This window comes from Ictidomys tridecemlineatus, chromosome 3 (genome assembly GCF_052094955.1).
Source record: "Ictidomys tridecemlineatus isolate mIctTri1 chromosome 3, mIctTri1.hap1, whole genome shotgun sequence".
NCBI lineage: Eukaryota > Metazoa > Chordata > Mammalia > Rodentia > Sciuridae > Ictidomys > Ictidomys tridecemlineatus.
In genome coordinates, this window is record NC_135479.1 from 60,758,813 (window position 1) to 60,774,205 (window position 15,393).

General features: G+C 34.1%; 1 protein-coding gene across 3 annotated transcripts in view; it reads left to right on the forward strand.

The window, feature by feature from the left end:
• The window catches only part of Akap10 (A-kinase anchoring protein 10), a 78,580-nt gene that overhangs the window by 38,836 nt on the left and 24,351 nt on the right, over positions 1–15,393 (forward strand). For all 3 annotated transcript variants that reach the window (XM_078042960.1, XM_078042959.1, XM_005340825.5), the window contains 5 exons: positions 123–259; positions 2,712–2,856; positions 5,549–5,722; positions 10,822–10,931; positions 13,560–13,642. In XM_078042960.1, coding sequence (XP_077899086.1) covers positions 123–259; positions 2,712–2,856; positions 5,549–5,722; positions 10,822–10,931; positions 13,560–13,642 — 649 coding nt within the window. The remainder of the gene's footprint in view (positions 1–122; positions 260–2,711; positions 2,857–5,548; positions 5,723–10,821; positions 10,932–13,559; positions 13,643–15,393) is intronic.

The following is a 15,393-nucleotide window of genomic DNA, read 5'->3' on the forward strand; positions in this document are numbered from 1 at the left end:
ATGTAGATTTGTTTTTGCTTTTTGCTTATATCCTATATTTTAATGCATAGGGCTCATGAAGTAGACAAGTGAAAGAAATCCATTTTTAGTCTTATTTTCCCTTTTGTGTTTTTCCTTTCTAGTACATGGAAAAAGAAGATGCAGTAAATATATTACAATTCTGGTTAGCAGCAGATAACTTCCAATCTCAGCTTGCTGCCAAAAAGGGCCAGTATGATGGACAAGAGGCCCAGAATGATGCTATGATTTTATATGACAAGTGAGTTTTATTGGTAGATGTATTCAGCAGGTATTTACTGTTTGAAAACAAAGATGAATAAACTCAGTCTCTGCTGTCAAGGAGCTGCTTTTTATATGGTGTGTGTAAGGCTTTGTGGGAAACAAAAGTTTCTGTTGGGGGAAGGGGATGTTTATGTGTAGAAGTCAGGATAACAATATGGTGTTCAGGAAGGGTTTCCATAGGAAAAGGATTTGATTTGGATCTGAAAAGTGAATGGAATTTTGCCAGCTTGAGAAGGCAAGGAAAGAAAGTTCTAAGTAAAGATATTAATACAAGCAGAGTCATAGAAACTTTAAGGAATGTGGCACTTTCAAGAAACCCGAGTTTGAGGGCTTCGTGACAGAACTGTACTTGGCATGCCTAAGACACTGTATTAAATCAGGAAAAAGGAAGGTAGGGAAGGAACACAAGTTTGAATCATTAAAAGGATAAGGAATACAAGAGGAACATGTAACTGGTTGGTATAGATTGCAAAGAGCCTTAAATATCTTTGTTTGAGGGGATGGGGTTGGCTCAGCAGTGGAGCACTTGCCTTGCAGTGTGAGGCACTGGCTTGATCCTCAGCACCACATGAAAATAAATAAAATAAAGGTATTGTGTCCCTCTACAACAAAAAATATATATGTGTATATATATTTTTAAAAATCTTTGTTTGAGTATCACACTTTCTGGTGCAAATCTGCTTAATTACATTATAAATGAATGAAAGTTTTGCATAATTGTTGGTTGTTTTCTATTTTGGGTATAGGGGATTGAATTTGGAGCTTCACTCATGCTAAGCTTGTGCTCTCCCAAGCTATAGCCCCAGCCAGTTTTTTATTAGCTTTCACTGAAAACGAGAAGTTGCAAAGATCTTGTAGTAAATAGAATTCAAAATAGTTGCTTGGATAAGCGATAAGACTATGGCCAGATCCAAAACCTGAGGTGGTCTGTTCATTTAAAGTTTCTTATTTTATGGAGAAAAGTAATTTGTTATTTGCATCCATAAGCAAATACTAAGAGAATAACTTAAGGATAGAGAAAACTGTAAAGAATGTTAGAATTGGAAGGAGAGCCAAAAACTTATAGACCACTGGTCCCTGAACATCAGTCTGCAGGCTCATGCCAAGTTGCATAAGTCACCTGGGAGCTTGTTAAAAATAAGTTTCCGGTTATTTTCCGGTTATCTCGGAGATTTGGATTCAGCAGGTTTCAGTTGTACCCCAGGAGTCTTTATTTTAGAAGATAATTCCAGGTAATTCTGATGAATAGCCAGATTAGAGATCTAGTCTGATTTTCTTCATTTTGCAGATAAAGAAACTAAGGCCGAAAGAGGTGGTAATTTTTCCAAAAGATATTACATAAAAAAAGATTGTTAAATCTTGAAACAGTAAGAGTTTACATTTGATCTGGGGAGCCTGAAAATTCATATTATGAAGGAGTATTTACCAGTTTATTAATTACAACATGGGAGGCTCACTTTTTGTTGTGAAAATTTTGACTAGAAAAGAGTTTTCTTTATGCCGAGTCAGTGGCACTAGCACTAACTAGCAAGGTCCTGACTGGAGCTCAGTAATCACAGCAGAGAACCTGCTTCCCACTGGATTCCATTTCACCTTTGGAGCTGTTATTAAATGAAGATGACTATGTGACATCCCACTGGCACCATCATTTTGCCAGGCTCATTGTGCCAGATTTGATTTTGTAATTCCCAACTTGTTTGTGATTGTATGCATCATCAATTAGGATCATCAGACTTTTTGTGTTTCTGTCAGAAACTAGAGATTATAAGCTACTCAAAAGTGCTTGGAAGAGATACTTTTTTTTTTTCTGATTTAATGTGTTCTTTGTATCTACTTCATAATCAATTTACCAAAATACCAGCTACATTTTATCCCATCAAATTGGAAATCTTTGAGTAACCGTTATTTACTCCTTTTCCTTTCTATGTCAAATCACTAGCAAGTCTTGTTTTCATGAAGTATATCAAATTCATCCACTTGACCCTTGGTAGCATTTTGTTTTGAATTCCTACATGTTTATTGCTATGCCTCCAAATTATGATGGTTTGTTCTTATTGTGTCATGTGCACAGATCTTTTCTCTTTTCTTACCTTTTTATAAATCCATTTCTATCAACTAAATTCTGAAAGAGGGCTAGGTGCCCATCAAATATGTGTGATTCTTTCCTTTCCTTAGTCGTAGCTTGACTTTCATATCTCTTAAACACCAGCAGAGTTGACTGGACAGAAGCTAAGGATGGCTGGAAGGCAGGTAGGTAGGTTGCAAATTCATCCAGATATTTTTGACAAAGTGAGAATAAATAAAGATTATAGGAGAGCTGTCATCACTTTGCTCTGTGGTTCTAGGTCTGCAGCTGAATCAAGTAATGACAAAAATTTCTTATACTTGCTATGGAATTTGATTTTACTTTGGATGTCTTTCTGCCATAGATACTTCTCCCTCCAAGCCACACATCCTCTTGGATTTGATGATGTTGTACGATTAGAAATTGAATCCAATATTTGCAGGGAAGGTGGACCACTCCCTAACTGTTTCACAACTCCACTACGACAGGCCTGGACAACCATGGAGAAGGTAACCAGGATCTCCTAAAGTATTACAAGAAGTTTTTTTTAATAGTGGATCCCAGAAAATATACCATGGGAAAAAGCAAACATAACACAATAGTGGAAAATGGAAGCAGTATAACATAGTGACTAGGAGCAGAGGCCTTGAGTCTGGAATGAGTTTTAGTATATAAACTTTTATAGTCAGAGTGACCTCAGTTATTGAAATTCTGTACTGCCATTGTCTTCATCTGCCAAGAATTGCACAGAATCTAGGACAGCCTGTGAGGTTATATTGCTAATACATGGCATGTGTATACAGTTGGGAAAAGGTTAATTAAGCACTGTTACATAATATATTACACAAAATCTGAATTTCTGATATTATATATAAATCTTTGAAAAGCTGGAGGTAACAGAATATCACCAGTTATCTAAGGATAATTCTTTTTCATAGTTGAAATTAAAAATTGTATGATATATAAAGATCAAATCTTTGAAAAGCTGGAGGTAACAGAATATCACCAGTTATCTAAGGATAATTCTTTTTCATAGTTGAAATTTAAAATTCTATGAATTTAAAAGTCCAGATCTATAGCATATAAATGATATTAACTTTCTGGGTTATAAAATATATCCTGGCATGGTGGTGCATGCCTGTAAAGGCGGCTAAGGCAGGAGGATCACAAGTGCAAAACCAGCCTAAGCAACTTAGCAAGAACCTGTCTCAAAATTTAAAAAAATTAAATACAGAGAAAAACAAAGTGCTAAGACGGTCCTTACTAAATGTTTATAGGTAAAGAACTTGCACTAATTTTAAAAACACCAGCAGGACCCTGGTAGATAACTGGGAAGAGGACAATGAAGACATGAATTATTCATTTAACAAGTACTTTGAATATTTCTATGTTAGTTGTTGGTGTTATGGTGGTGAATTAAAAAAAGGTGGTTTCTGCTCCCTCCCCCAGCTTAGTCTATAAAGAAGGTACATATTAAATACAGACATAAATATTTACAAGGGTACTAAGTGCTATGAACAAAAGCTTTGTAGTAAATGCAGATAATAAACGTGGAAGCTGGGGACTGCAAATTGGTGCGGCCAATTTGGAAAGCAGTATGGAGATTCCTCGGAAAGCTGGGAATGGAACCACCATTTGACCCAGCTATTGCCCTTCTCGGACTATTCCCTGAAGACCTTAAAAGAGCATGCTATAGGGATACTGCTACATTGATGTTCATAGCAGCACAATTCACAATAGCTAGATTGTGGAACCAACCTAGATGCCCTTCAATAGATGAATGGATAAAAAAAAAATGTGGCATTTATACACAATGGAGTATTACTCAGCACTAAAAAATGACAAAATCATTGCATTTGCAGGGAAATGGATGGCATTAGAGCAGATAATGCTAAGTGAAGTTAGCCAATCCCTAAAAAACAAATGCCAAATGTCTTCTTTGATATAAGGAGAGTAACTAAGAACAGAGCAGGGAGGAAGAGCATGAGAAAAAGATTAACATTAACAGGGAGGGAAAGGGAGAGAGAAGGGAAATTGCATGGAAATGGAAGGAGACCTTCATTATTATACAAAATTACATATAAGAGGATGTGAGGGGAAAGGGAAAAAACACAGGGGAGAAATGAATTACAGTAGATGGGGTAGAGAGAGAAGATGGGAGGGGGAGGGGGGATAGTAGAGGATAGGAAAGGTAGCAGAATACAACAGTCACTAGTATGGCAATATGTAAAAACGTGGATGTGTAACCGATGTGATTCTGCAATCTGTATACGGGGTAAAAATGGGAGTTCATAACCCACTTGAATCAAATGTATGAAATAGGAAAAAAGAACATGGAAGCTTATTCATCATCATTAGTAATTATTAAGTGGAAATAAAAACATTTGTGCATCACTTTTCAAATTTAACAATTTGAAAAGAACAAAGCACAAAACCCAGTTTTAGAAAGCTCATGTGGAAATAGATGTTTGATATATTCCTAATGATACAAATTAATAACACATTTTAGTGGTGTTTTTTTTTGTAAATTTTTTTTAGTCATAGTTGGACACAATACTTTTATTTTATTCACTTATTTTTATATGGTGCTGAGGATTGAACCCAGCACCTTGCACATGCCAGGCGAATGCTATGCCACTGAGCCTCAACCCCAGCCCTGATAACATACTTTTGAAGGATAAATTGCCCATACATGCCAAAGTTAAAATTAGCTAAGCAAGCAGTAATATCCTGACAATTTATCTTAAAAAAATTAGTTCAGGGGCTGGGGTAGTGGCTCAGTTGTAGAATACTTGCCTAGCATGTGTGGGGTTCTATCTTCACCACATAAAAATAAATGAAGATTTAAAAAAGCAGTTCAGAACCAAAAATCAATATATCAAAAAACTTTAACATTTATCACAAACCAGAAAGATCTAGTTTCAGATTATTCTACCCTGTAGATGATTTTCTGCTAAGAATTAATATCAAGACATGTAGTTTCTATGAGAAGTGTTTTTTGGGGTGGGGGCAACAAAATTGTATGTGTCATAATTTTAATTGCCAAGTAAATTGTACAGAGCAGTAATATTCAGGGTAACAGGAAGTAGTATGAACATTTGTTTTATCTGGTAGAATTACAGGTAAAATATGTTTATTAAAATATAGTTTTAGATACATTTGATTTTTCAACTTTAAAATTACGTTTTTCCTCTCTTTCAGGTCTTTTTGCCAGGCTTTTTGTCCAGCAATCTTTATTATAAGTATTTGAATGATCTCATTCATTCAGTTCGAGGAGATGAGTTTCTGGGAGGCAATGTTTCACTGACTGCTCATGGTTCTGTTGGCCTTCCTGATGAGTCTCTTCCAGGTGGCACTGACAGTGCCACTTCACAGGTAGTCACTGATTTGCATCTACCAGTAGGAAGATGTATACCAATCCTTTCCTTTAAATAGCAGTACTAGATCCTATTTGTAAGTTTTAAGTTATAGACATAAAAGAGAAAGTTAGCCTACTTACTATTTATAATCAAAGTATTTGTAGTGAATAACCATACATATTGTGAAGTATCTTACTGTTTTATTCAGGCCATTACTCTGCTAGACATTGTGGCTGTTCCTCTTACTAAATTCATTTTTAGCCTCTGAAGAGCTCTTTGTGTAATTGAGAAATTTTAATAACTAAATTTGGATGCTTTTTGTTAATAGAAAAGTGAACTCTTTAAGTTTCATAATATTGACCTTTTGGGTTCATTTTGAACTAGAATGCTATATTGTATATATTTCTTTGACTTTGGGTTTGGCGGGGAGCATTAATCCTAAATCAAACCTTACCTTATTGTCTCCACAATCTCGTGAAATGAGATATTCTAAAGATAGAAAATCTAAAGGAGGCATTAAGAAGTTAACCAGTTTTTAGGCTGTGAAGTTAGTCAGTGGTAGAGTGCTTAGCTAGCATGTGTGAGATCCTAGGTTCAATCCCCAGCACTGCCAAAAATGAATGAATGGATAAATATATAAATGAATGAATGAATGAATGAATAGTTATTTTGTTAAAGTTACATATTGGTAGAACCAGAAATATTACCCTCCAGGCATTCTTAAACATAAGCTTTATAATATAACTTATTAATCTTATCACTATTGACAAATGAATAAATAACACGGCAAACTTGAATGCTGGGTCTTGGATAAGTTTTAAGACAATACTATTTTACTGCTGTCAACAAGGTTCTCTTGAATACTTTTTCTCCTTATTAAGTTTACATAGGGGGCAACCTGCTAAGTGTGGTTGCCATTTTGTTTTTTGATATAAACTAGAAGGGCTTGTTTTTATTTATTATTGTTATTATTTTTCTTGGGTAATAGGATTGAACCCAGGACTTCATGCTTTTTAAGCATACTCTACCACTGAGCTACATCCCCAGCAACATAAAGTTTGTTCATATTTTTGCTTGGAAGTATACTACATACAGAAACCTGCACTTATCATAACTATATATAGAATTTTCACAAACAGAGCTAACCCATGTAACTGACATCCAGATTAAGAAACAGAACATTACTAGCCAGAAGCCCCCTGGAGCCCCTTCTAGTCTCTATCCTCTTCCCTGCCAGGATAGCTACTGTCCTGTCTTAACAGCATATACCTATTCACTTTGTAAATGAAGTCATATAATGTATTTCTTTTTTTATTAGTATAGTTTTATTATAATAATTCACATTTATATTAGATAATTCAATGGTTTTTAGTATATTTAGTATATTCAAAATTTTATCTTTTTATTCAGAACTATCTCCACAGTGAATCTTAAAGTATTTTTATACCCCAAAAGAAAATCCCATTTACTACACTACAAATCCCTGCTCTTCAGCCATAGGGAACTGCTAATCTATTTTTTGTCTCGATAGAGCCAAAGATTTGCTTATTTTGGATATTTTATAGAAGTGGAACCATTTAAGATGTGGCCTCTTGTGACTGACTTTTCATTTAGCATCACATTGTCAAGGTTCATCCATGTTTAGTGTGTATCAATCAGTTGGTAGACATTGAGTTCCCCTCTTTCTGCTGTTATGAATTACGGTACTGTGAACATTTGTGTACAACTTTTTATATGGACTTGTGTTTTTACTTCTGTTGTTGTATTCACCTAGGTATATTTTTTGAGCAATTGCCAGACTGTTTTCCAAGGTGACTACCATTTTGTGTCCCACCCACATTTTTTATGAGATTTCCAATTTATTCATTCTTATCAGAACTTATCATCTGTCTTTTTGTTTATAGCCACCTTGGGTATAAAGTTTTATCTCATTGTGGTTTTTATTTTCATTTCCCTGATGACTGATAATGTTACACATTTTTTTTTTTTAATTTTAACATTTATTTATTTTTTCTTAGTTCTCTGCAGACACAACATCTTCGTTTGTATGTGGTGCTGAGGATCGAACCCAGGCCGCACGCATGCCAGGCGAGCGCGCTACCGCTTGAGCCACATCCCCAGCCCCTGTTACGCATCTTTTCATGTGTTTATTGGCCTTTTAAAATTTAACTTTGAAGAAAGTTTATTCGAATTTTTTACCCATTTTTACATTGGGTTGTCTGTCTTTTTATTATGACTTGGAGTAGTTCTTTTTATATTCTAGATATGTCCTTTATCAGACTTACCAGATAGTGATTTGCAAATATTTTCTGGTTTTGTAGGCTGTTTTTTTTTTTTTTACTTTATAGTGTTTTATTTGTTGTTGTTGTTTTGTTGTTATTGTTGGATTTTGGCAGTACTAGGAATTAAACTCAGGAATTGAGCATGCTTGGCATGTGTTCTACCACTGAGCTACTTGCCTATCCCTCTTGATAGTGTCTTTTGAAATTCAGAATCTTAAGTTTTGATGAAGTCTAGTTTGTCTGTTTGCTTTGGTTGTACAGACTTTTGGTATTATGTCTAAGAACCATTGCCAAATATGCAGTAACCATGGTTTACAGTTTGCTGTGTTTTCTTCCAAGGGTTTTATATCTGATCCATTTTAAGTTAGCTTTGCATGTGGTATGAGGTAGAGGTCCAACTTCATTCTTTTTCATATTGATATCCAGTTGTCCCAACATCATTTGTTGAAAAAACTATTCTTACATCATTGAATCATAGAAAAATCAATTGGCCGTGTAAATATGTTTTTATTTCTGAACTTTCAGTTCTTTTCCATTGAACTATGTGTTTATCCTTGTGCCAGTACCACATTGTTTTGAGTACTAAGTTTTGAAATCAGATAGCATTTGTACTGTAGCTTTCTTCCCTTTTTTAATTTTTATTTTTTCTTTTCATTTTCAAGATTGTTTTGGTTTTTCTGGATCCCTTACATTCCATATGAACTTTGCCATCAGCTTTTTCATTTTGGTGAAGATTGCATGGAATCTGCCTTGGGGACTATTCTCATCGTAAATCTTCTAATCAACACAGGATATGTTTCTATTTATTTATGTCTTCTTTAATGTATTCCAGTAACATTTTATAGTTTGTTCCCAAGGTTTTCTTTTTTCTTTTGTAGTAGGGCTTAAACTCACGGTTGCTTTTACCACTGAGCTATATCCCCAGCTCCCCGCAACTTTTTAAAAAATTTTGAGACAAGTTCTCAGTAAGTTGTTGAGGCTGGTCTCAAACTTGCAGTCCTCTAACGATAGTCTCCCAGATCCTTGAGATTAAAGTTGTGTGCTATTGTTCCTAGCCCATTTTTCTTTCTGATGCAATTATAAATAGAATTGTTTTCTTAATTTCATTTTGGATTGTTCTAATATGCTGATTTTTGTGTGTTAATTGTGTGCTTTGAACTTTACTAAATTTGCTTATTAGCTTTAATAGTCTTTTTGTGAATTCTTTAGGATTTTCTGTATAAAATCATGTTTCCTGTGAATAAGGATAATTTTCTTCCTCTCCATTTTGGATGCTTTGTATTTTTTTTTTTTCATCTAATCATTCTCGTTAGAACTTTTAGAACAATGTGAAGTAGGCGTGACAAAAGCAAGCATCTTTGTCTTATTTTTGATCTCATAGGGAAACCTTTTGAGTTTTTCATCATTTAATATGAAGTTAGATGTGACTTTTTAAATTTATCAATGTTGTTTATCAGATTGAATAAGCTCCCTACTAATCTTAATTTTTTTTAATTACAAAAGGGTACTAGATTTTGTCAAATGTCCTTTCTGTGCCAATGAAATAGTAATATAGGTTTCTGGGGTTTTTCTTTCTATTGATAAGTATTAAATTGATTTTCAGGTATTAAACCAACCTTGCTTTCCTAGGATAAATCCAACATGGTTATGGTGTTTAGTAATCCTTTCAACATGCTGCCAGATGTAGTTTTGTTGAGGATTTTATATCAGTACTCATAAAATACACTTCATAGTATGAGAGATTTGTCTTGGTTTTCTTGTGATATATGGATTTGATATCTGAGTAGTAATTGTCTCATAGAATTAATTGAAATGTGTTCCTTTCTTATGATGAATGTTTCTTTTCTAACTATGTGTCTTAGAGAGTATTCTTTTTCTCTATTTGAGTCCCCCTCTTCTCCATCACCAAAGCATTGTTTAAGTGTTTGTTAAATTATTTTGTTCATTTACTATATGCCTAAGTTATGAATATTAGGCTTGATTCCTCCCTTTTGTTATTTTAAACAGTGCTGCAGCAAATAATCTTGCATATATGTCATTTTTGCGTAAGTGTGAGTCTGTCTATAGTTGAGTTTCTAGAAGTAGAATTTCTGGATCAACCTATAGCTCTGTATTTCGTGAAAATACCAAATTTAACTTGCTTTTTTTGTAGGAGTGGGGTGTAAGAGGTAGAATGCTGGAGAGGAACATACTGTACTCAGCTAGCTTGTCATTCTAGAAAGGGTTCTTTAGCTTCTATTTTGTCAAACAGCCTCACTGAGAATCCAAAACATTCATGATCACCCTGTAAAAAGTTGGGCTTTGTTAGCTAAGATACATGTGTGGATGGATGAGAGCTTTGTACACTGGGAAAATAATGACTGTAAGGATAGCACATTTGTCGAACTTAGGTCATTAAGAAAACAGATTTGGGCTGGGATGTGGCTCAAGCGGTAGCGCGCTCGCCTGGTATGCGTGCGGCCCAAGTTCAATCCTCAGCACCACATACCAACAAAGATGTTGTGTCTGCCGAAAACTAAAAAATAAACATTAAAAAAAATTCTCTCTCTTTCTCTCTATCTCTTCTCTCTCACTCTCTCTTTAAAAAAAAAAAAGAAAAAAAAAAAGAACAGATTTGGCATGTTAAATACATGTTTTACATTTTAATCTTTTGCTCTCCTTCAGTTAGTTTGAGAGTACATTTCAGAATTGTTGCTATTGAGTTTCTCAGTAGTAAAAGGATTGAGTGAAAATCGTACATTGAAGAAAATTTTGTTCAGATCTGTCATAGTCCAGACAAAGGACTGATTGTTTCCTGAATAATGTACTACTTATTTTATAATTTCTATTGTAGTCCAATGTGAAAAAAGCCAGTATTAAAATTCTGAAAAATTTTGATGAAGCGATAATTGTGGATGCTGCGAGTCTGGATCCAGAATCTTTATATCAACGGACATATGCAGGGTAAGCTTAGCTGATGTCTAGAATTTTTACAAATGTAAAGAATTTAGCCAGGTGTGGTAATGTACACCTATAATCCCAGCTACTCAGGAGGCTGAGGCAGTAGTATCACAAGTTAGAAGCCAGCCTGGGCAGCTCAGTGAGACACTGTCACAAAATAAAATTTTAAAAGAAGGACTAGGAATGTAGCTCAGTGGTAGAGTATTTGCCTGTCATTCAAGAGTCAGTCCAGGGCCTTATGCATGATACAACAAACAGAATTTACATCTTTTAAAATTTTTAATTAAATTTATAGTGTGAGTTTTATAATATATAGTGTGAGAGTAACATTGTGGCTAAAGTGAAGGCTCTGGAGTGACTTCTTGGGTTTTCATCTTGGCTTTGCTACTTATTATATTAGCAAGCTGCTTAACCTGTTTGTGTGTCAGTTTTTCATCTGTAAAATGAGAATAATATTAATACTTCCTTGAGTTTAAGGGATTAAAGAAGATAATACATGAAAAGCATTTAAAATGTTAACCTGATATCTAGTAGGCACATCATAAACATTACCATCCTTATTCCACCAGCATATGCCAGATTAATGAGTGTCTTGGTAATATAGTCTGTCTCTTACACATTTTGTTTGATTCACATGTTAGCTATGTCAAACTTTTGGTCTTAAAAACAAAAAGCAAAAAAGATGCCAACATCATTTATTGTGGAGTACATAACTAGCATTTGGGAAATGGAATGTAATCATTTCTTTGTATTTAAGAACTAGGTTGTATTCATTTTACCTGGGAAGAGAAAGACAATGATACATAAGATATGCCACTTACTGAGAGTTACTACAGACAAATCACAAAATCACTGCCTCTTCTCTGAAGATAGCTTAACACATAAACCTGTGTAGTCTTGATTACCCTACCTCAGCCCCTAACCTAGTCCCAACAGTACCATGAAGGAGGGTTTTCAACATGTTTAATTGCCGTTTATTAGAAAGTAACAGTGATTTGGGGGAAACTGAGGAGTCTTTGTTAAAGGAAGGGACTGGAGTTGTAGCTCAGTGGTAGAGCGCTTGCCTAGCATCTGTGACGCACTGGGTTTGATTTTGAGCACACATATAAATACATAAAGAAAATAAAGTTCCATCAACGACCAAAAAAATTTTTTAAATATTGAAGAAATTAAAATTTATTTAATTTCATTGTCTTTGGAAAGTACACTTCAGCTGTGTCAGACTTATAGTTTATAATGTGTAATTGTTGTAGTGATCTTTTAGAAAATAGTGGATGATAAGCCTGAATGAGTTAATTCCCAAAGGTGAGATTTATTCTTAGGAATGGTTTATTTACATAAGAAAGTTTTATCAGTTGTGAAATGTTTACCTCTATATTTTTGTGTGTATAAATGTATATTTTAAATAATGCATAAAATGGATCCAAAAAGAGAAATGATAATTTTTCTTCATCATTTTTAAAGTTGGTTTTCATTGTTTGTTTTAGTTTTATGATTTTAGCATCTTCCTGAAGTTTTTCTCAAGACAAATTTTTATCAGTTGGTATATTGGCATACGTATGTGCCATGAATGAAATGAGGATTTATTAAGAAGAATACTTCTAAGGGCTGGGGATGTAGCTCAGTGGCAGAGTGCTTGCCTCACACATGTGAGGTACTGGGTTCGATTCTCAGCACCACATATAAATAAGTTAAAAAAAAAATAAAGGTCCATTGACAACTAAAAAAATATTTTTAAAAAGATTATCTGTAAAATAAAGTCCCCTTTATCTGGAATAAAATTATACAGGTATCACAAAAACTTTCTTCTTTTAACCAACTTTTAATTACAAATAGATTATTCTTACAAAAAATTAAATTTACCTATAAGTTTAATGTCTTCTAATTTAACATACACCAATATTTATTTTATTTCCTGCTTACTTAGAGTAGTCACTGTTACGTTATGGTTTCCTTCCTTCTTTCCTTCCTTTTCTTTCCTTTTTAAAAAATAGTACTGGGGATTGAACCCAGAAATGTTCTTCCAATAAAGTTTTGAGACAGGATCTTGCTAAATTGCCCATGTTGGACTAGAATTTGTAATCCTTATGTCTCAGCCTCCCATGTCACTGGGATTACAGACATGGTGCACTCTGCCTTGCCTATTTGCTTATTTTTATGTAATTGATATTGTGCTCTATTCTGTGTCTTGTGCTATCATTTACAATTTTTTAGTTTTGTTTATTTGCTTGCTTATTTGTTTTGTTTTGTTTTGTTTTGGGGGTTTTGGGTGCTGAGGATTGAACCCAGGGCATCATGCATGCTAAGCATACACTCTACAGTGAATTACAACCCCAACCTCTTCTTTATAATGTATTCTGATCATTGTTAGAGCAAGTCCTACTTCTTTGTTTCTTCTTTTAGAAAATTGTTTATTCTTGTGCCTTTTCTCTTCTGCATGAATTTTAGAACTGTGAATTCCCTATTTGTCATGTTTCATAAACCTTTTTGAGATTTTGAATGAAATTTAATTGAATTTGCTTTCTGTGGAGGAAGGTTCTATTTTCAGTAAGCTTTTTAAATTTATATGAAATGCTTAAAAACGGATTAAATTCTAGCTATTAGAAGTTACATATAATTTTTCTTATGTAGGAAGATGACGTTTGGAAGAGTCAGTGACTTGGGTCAGTTTATCCGAGAATCTGAGCCTGAACCCGATGTAAAGAAATCAAAAGGTTTGTGGTATTTTTATACTTCATATTAAACCTTTGCTCATGTTACTCACTGGCTATAATTGAAGGACTGCTTAAGTTTAAACTGGTCATAGCCACCATATCTTTCACCCCATGTTTACATTCACAAGTTAGTTCAAGGGCTGAATGAAGTTACTGAACTGGCTTTACCAAAATGGAAGGCAGAGTAGTGAGAAAAGATTGCTTACCTTTTTATTTAGTGGCAAAATACCCAATCCACATTAGACTTGAGATTTACTTTATTTTATTAAATTTTCACAAAACCATTGAAAATTATTATGAGATATATTTGGAGAATATTAGTAGGTTGAAATTCAGAACCTTACTTCGTTTAATCAGCAGAAGAGTGGCTTGGTCAATTCTAGAGTTAGACTCATATCTTTTTTTTTAAGTGCTTTTGTGATTGATTTTAGCTTCCAAACAGTTGATTTATACAGGAAGATTATGGAAACAAATGTGAATCCATTTGGATATGTGATTGGCTGACAATAGTGTCTTGAGTAAAGGATGCTAACTTTATTAAGTAGAAAGTACTCCATTTTAATAAGTGTATTTAAAATTAAGAACTATTGTTAATCTTTCTATTGAATTTAATAATACTAAATTCCTGTTACGTTATCCTATTTTTTTTTAACCCAACTACAGCTGGGTGATGAATTATACTGCTTTATTTTGATGAATGCTCTAGGTTAGATCTACATAGTTGAAAAAAATGCAACCAATTTTTTGAAGCAATTTAGAACAGAAAAGGACCTATTACTGGGGCTGGGGATGTGGCTCAAGCGGTAGCGCGCTTGCCTGGCATGAGTGCAGCCCAGGTTTGATCCTCAGCACCACATACCAACAAAGATGTTGTGTCGGCTGAAAACTAAAAAATAAATATTAAAAAAAATTTTTACAAAAAGGATCTATTACTTACTTGACCTTATTTATCCATATAATTGATTCTATTTATTTTCTGTTTTGTCAGAGAAGTCTCAGGTCCTCAGTTAAGAAGAATGTAAAGATTAAGGGAAAATATAAACACTTTATTCATCAAATTGCTTGCTTTTTCCCTCGCCTGTGCTAGGGATTAAATGCAGGACCTCAGGCATGCTAGGAACGTATTCTCTCTGAGCTAGTAAATCACTGAGCTAGTATCTGCAGCCCACTAAATGATTTTTTAGTGCCTCTGTATACTAATATTCACTGAGCATGTTAGAAGGTGCAGATCCTGTCCTCAAGAAACTTACAGTCTAGTAGTTACGTGTCTTGTCTTGGATAAAAGATGAATATTGGGAAGAGATAGCCTTTAAATAGAGGAAGTGCTGGATGACCTCTGTGAGACATTGGCCAGGAAGAACTCTATAGTGTCATTAGGTAGCATTTGTCAATGAGGATAATGGGGTCTCCAGTATTAACAGAAAAATCTCTATTTAATTTTTTTTTTTAAATCTGGTCTTATACCTCTGAAAGCTCATGAAGTAATGTTACTACTCCATATTCAGATGTTGGAAATATTATAGGCATAGCATAGGAATTGGGAGTTTGAAGTTAGCTTGTTTTATGTGAAGTAAGATATATTATGAAAACAGATACACAAGAAATTTTTTCCTAAATCATGATCTCTGCTCAGTCTCTTTATGCTATTCATTTATTCTAAAAAATTGATGAGTGCCTATTATATATGTCTACTGTTCTAGGTCCTGAGAAGAAAACAGAATTTTTTTTCTTATAACTTAAATGATAGTGAA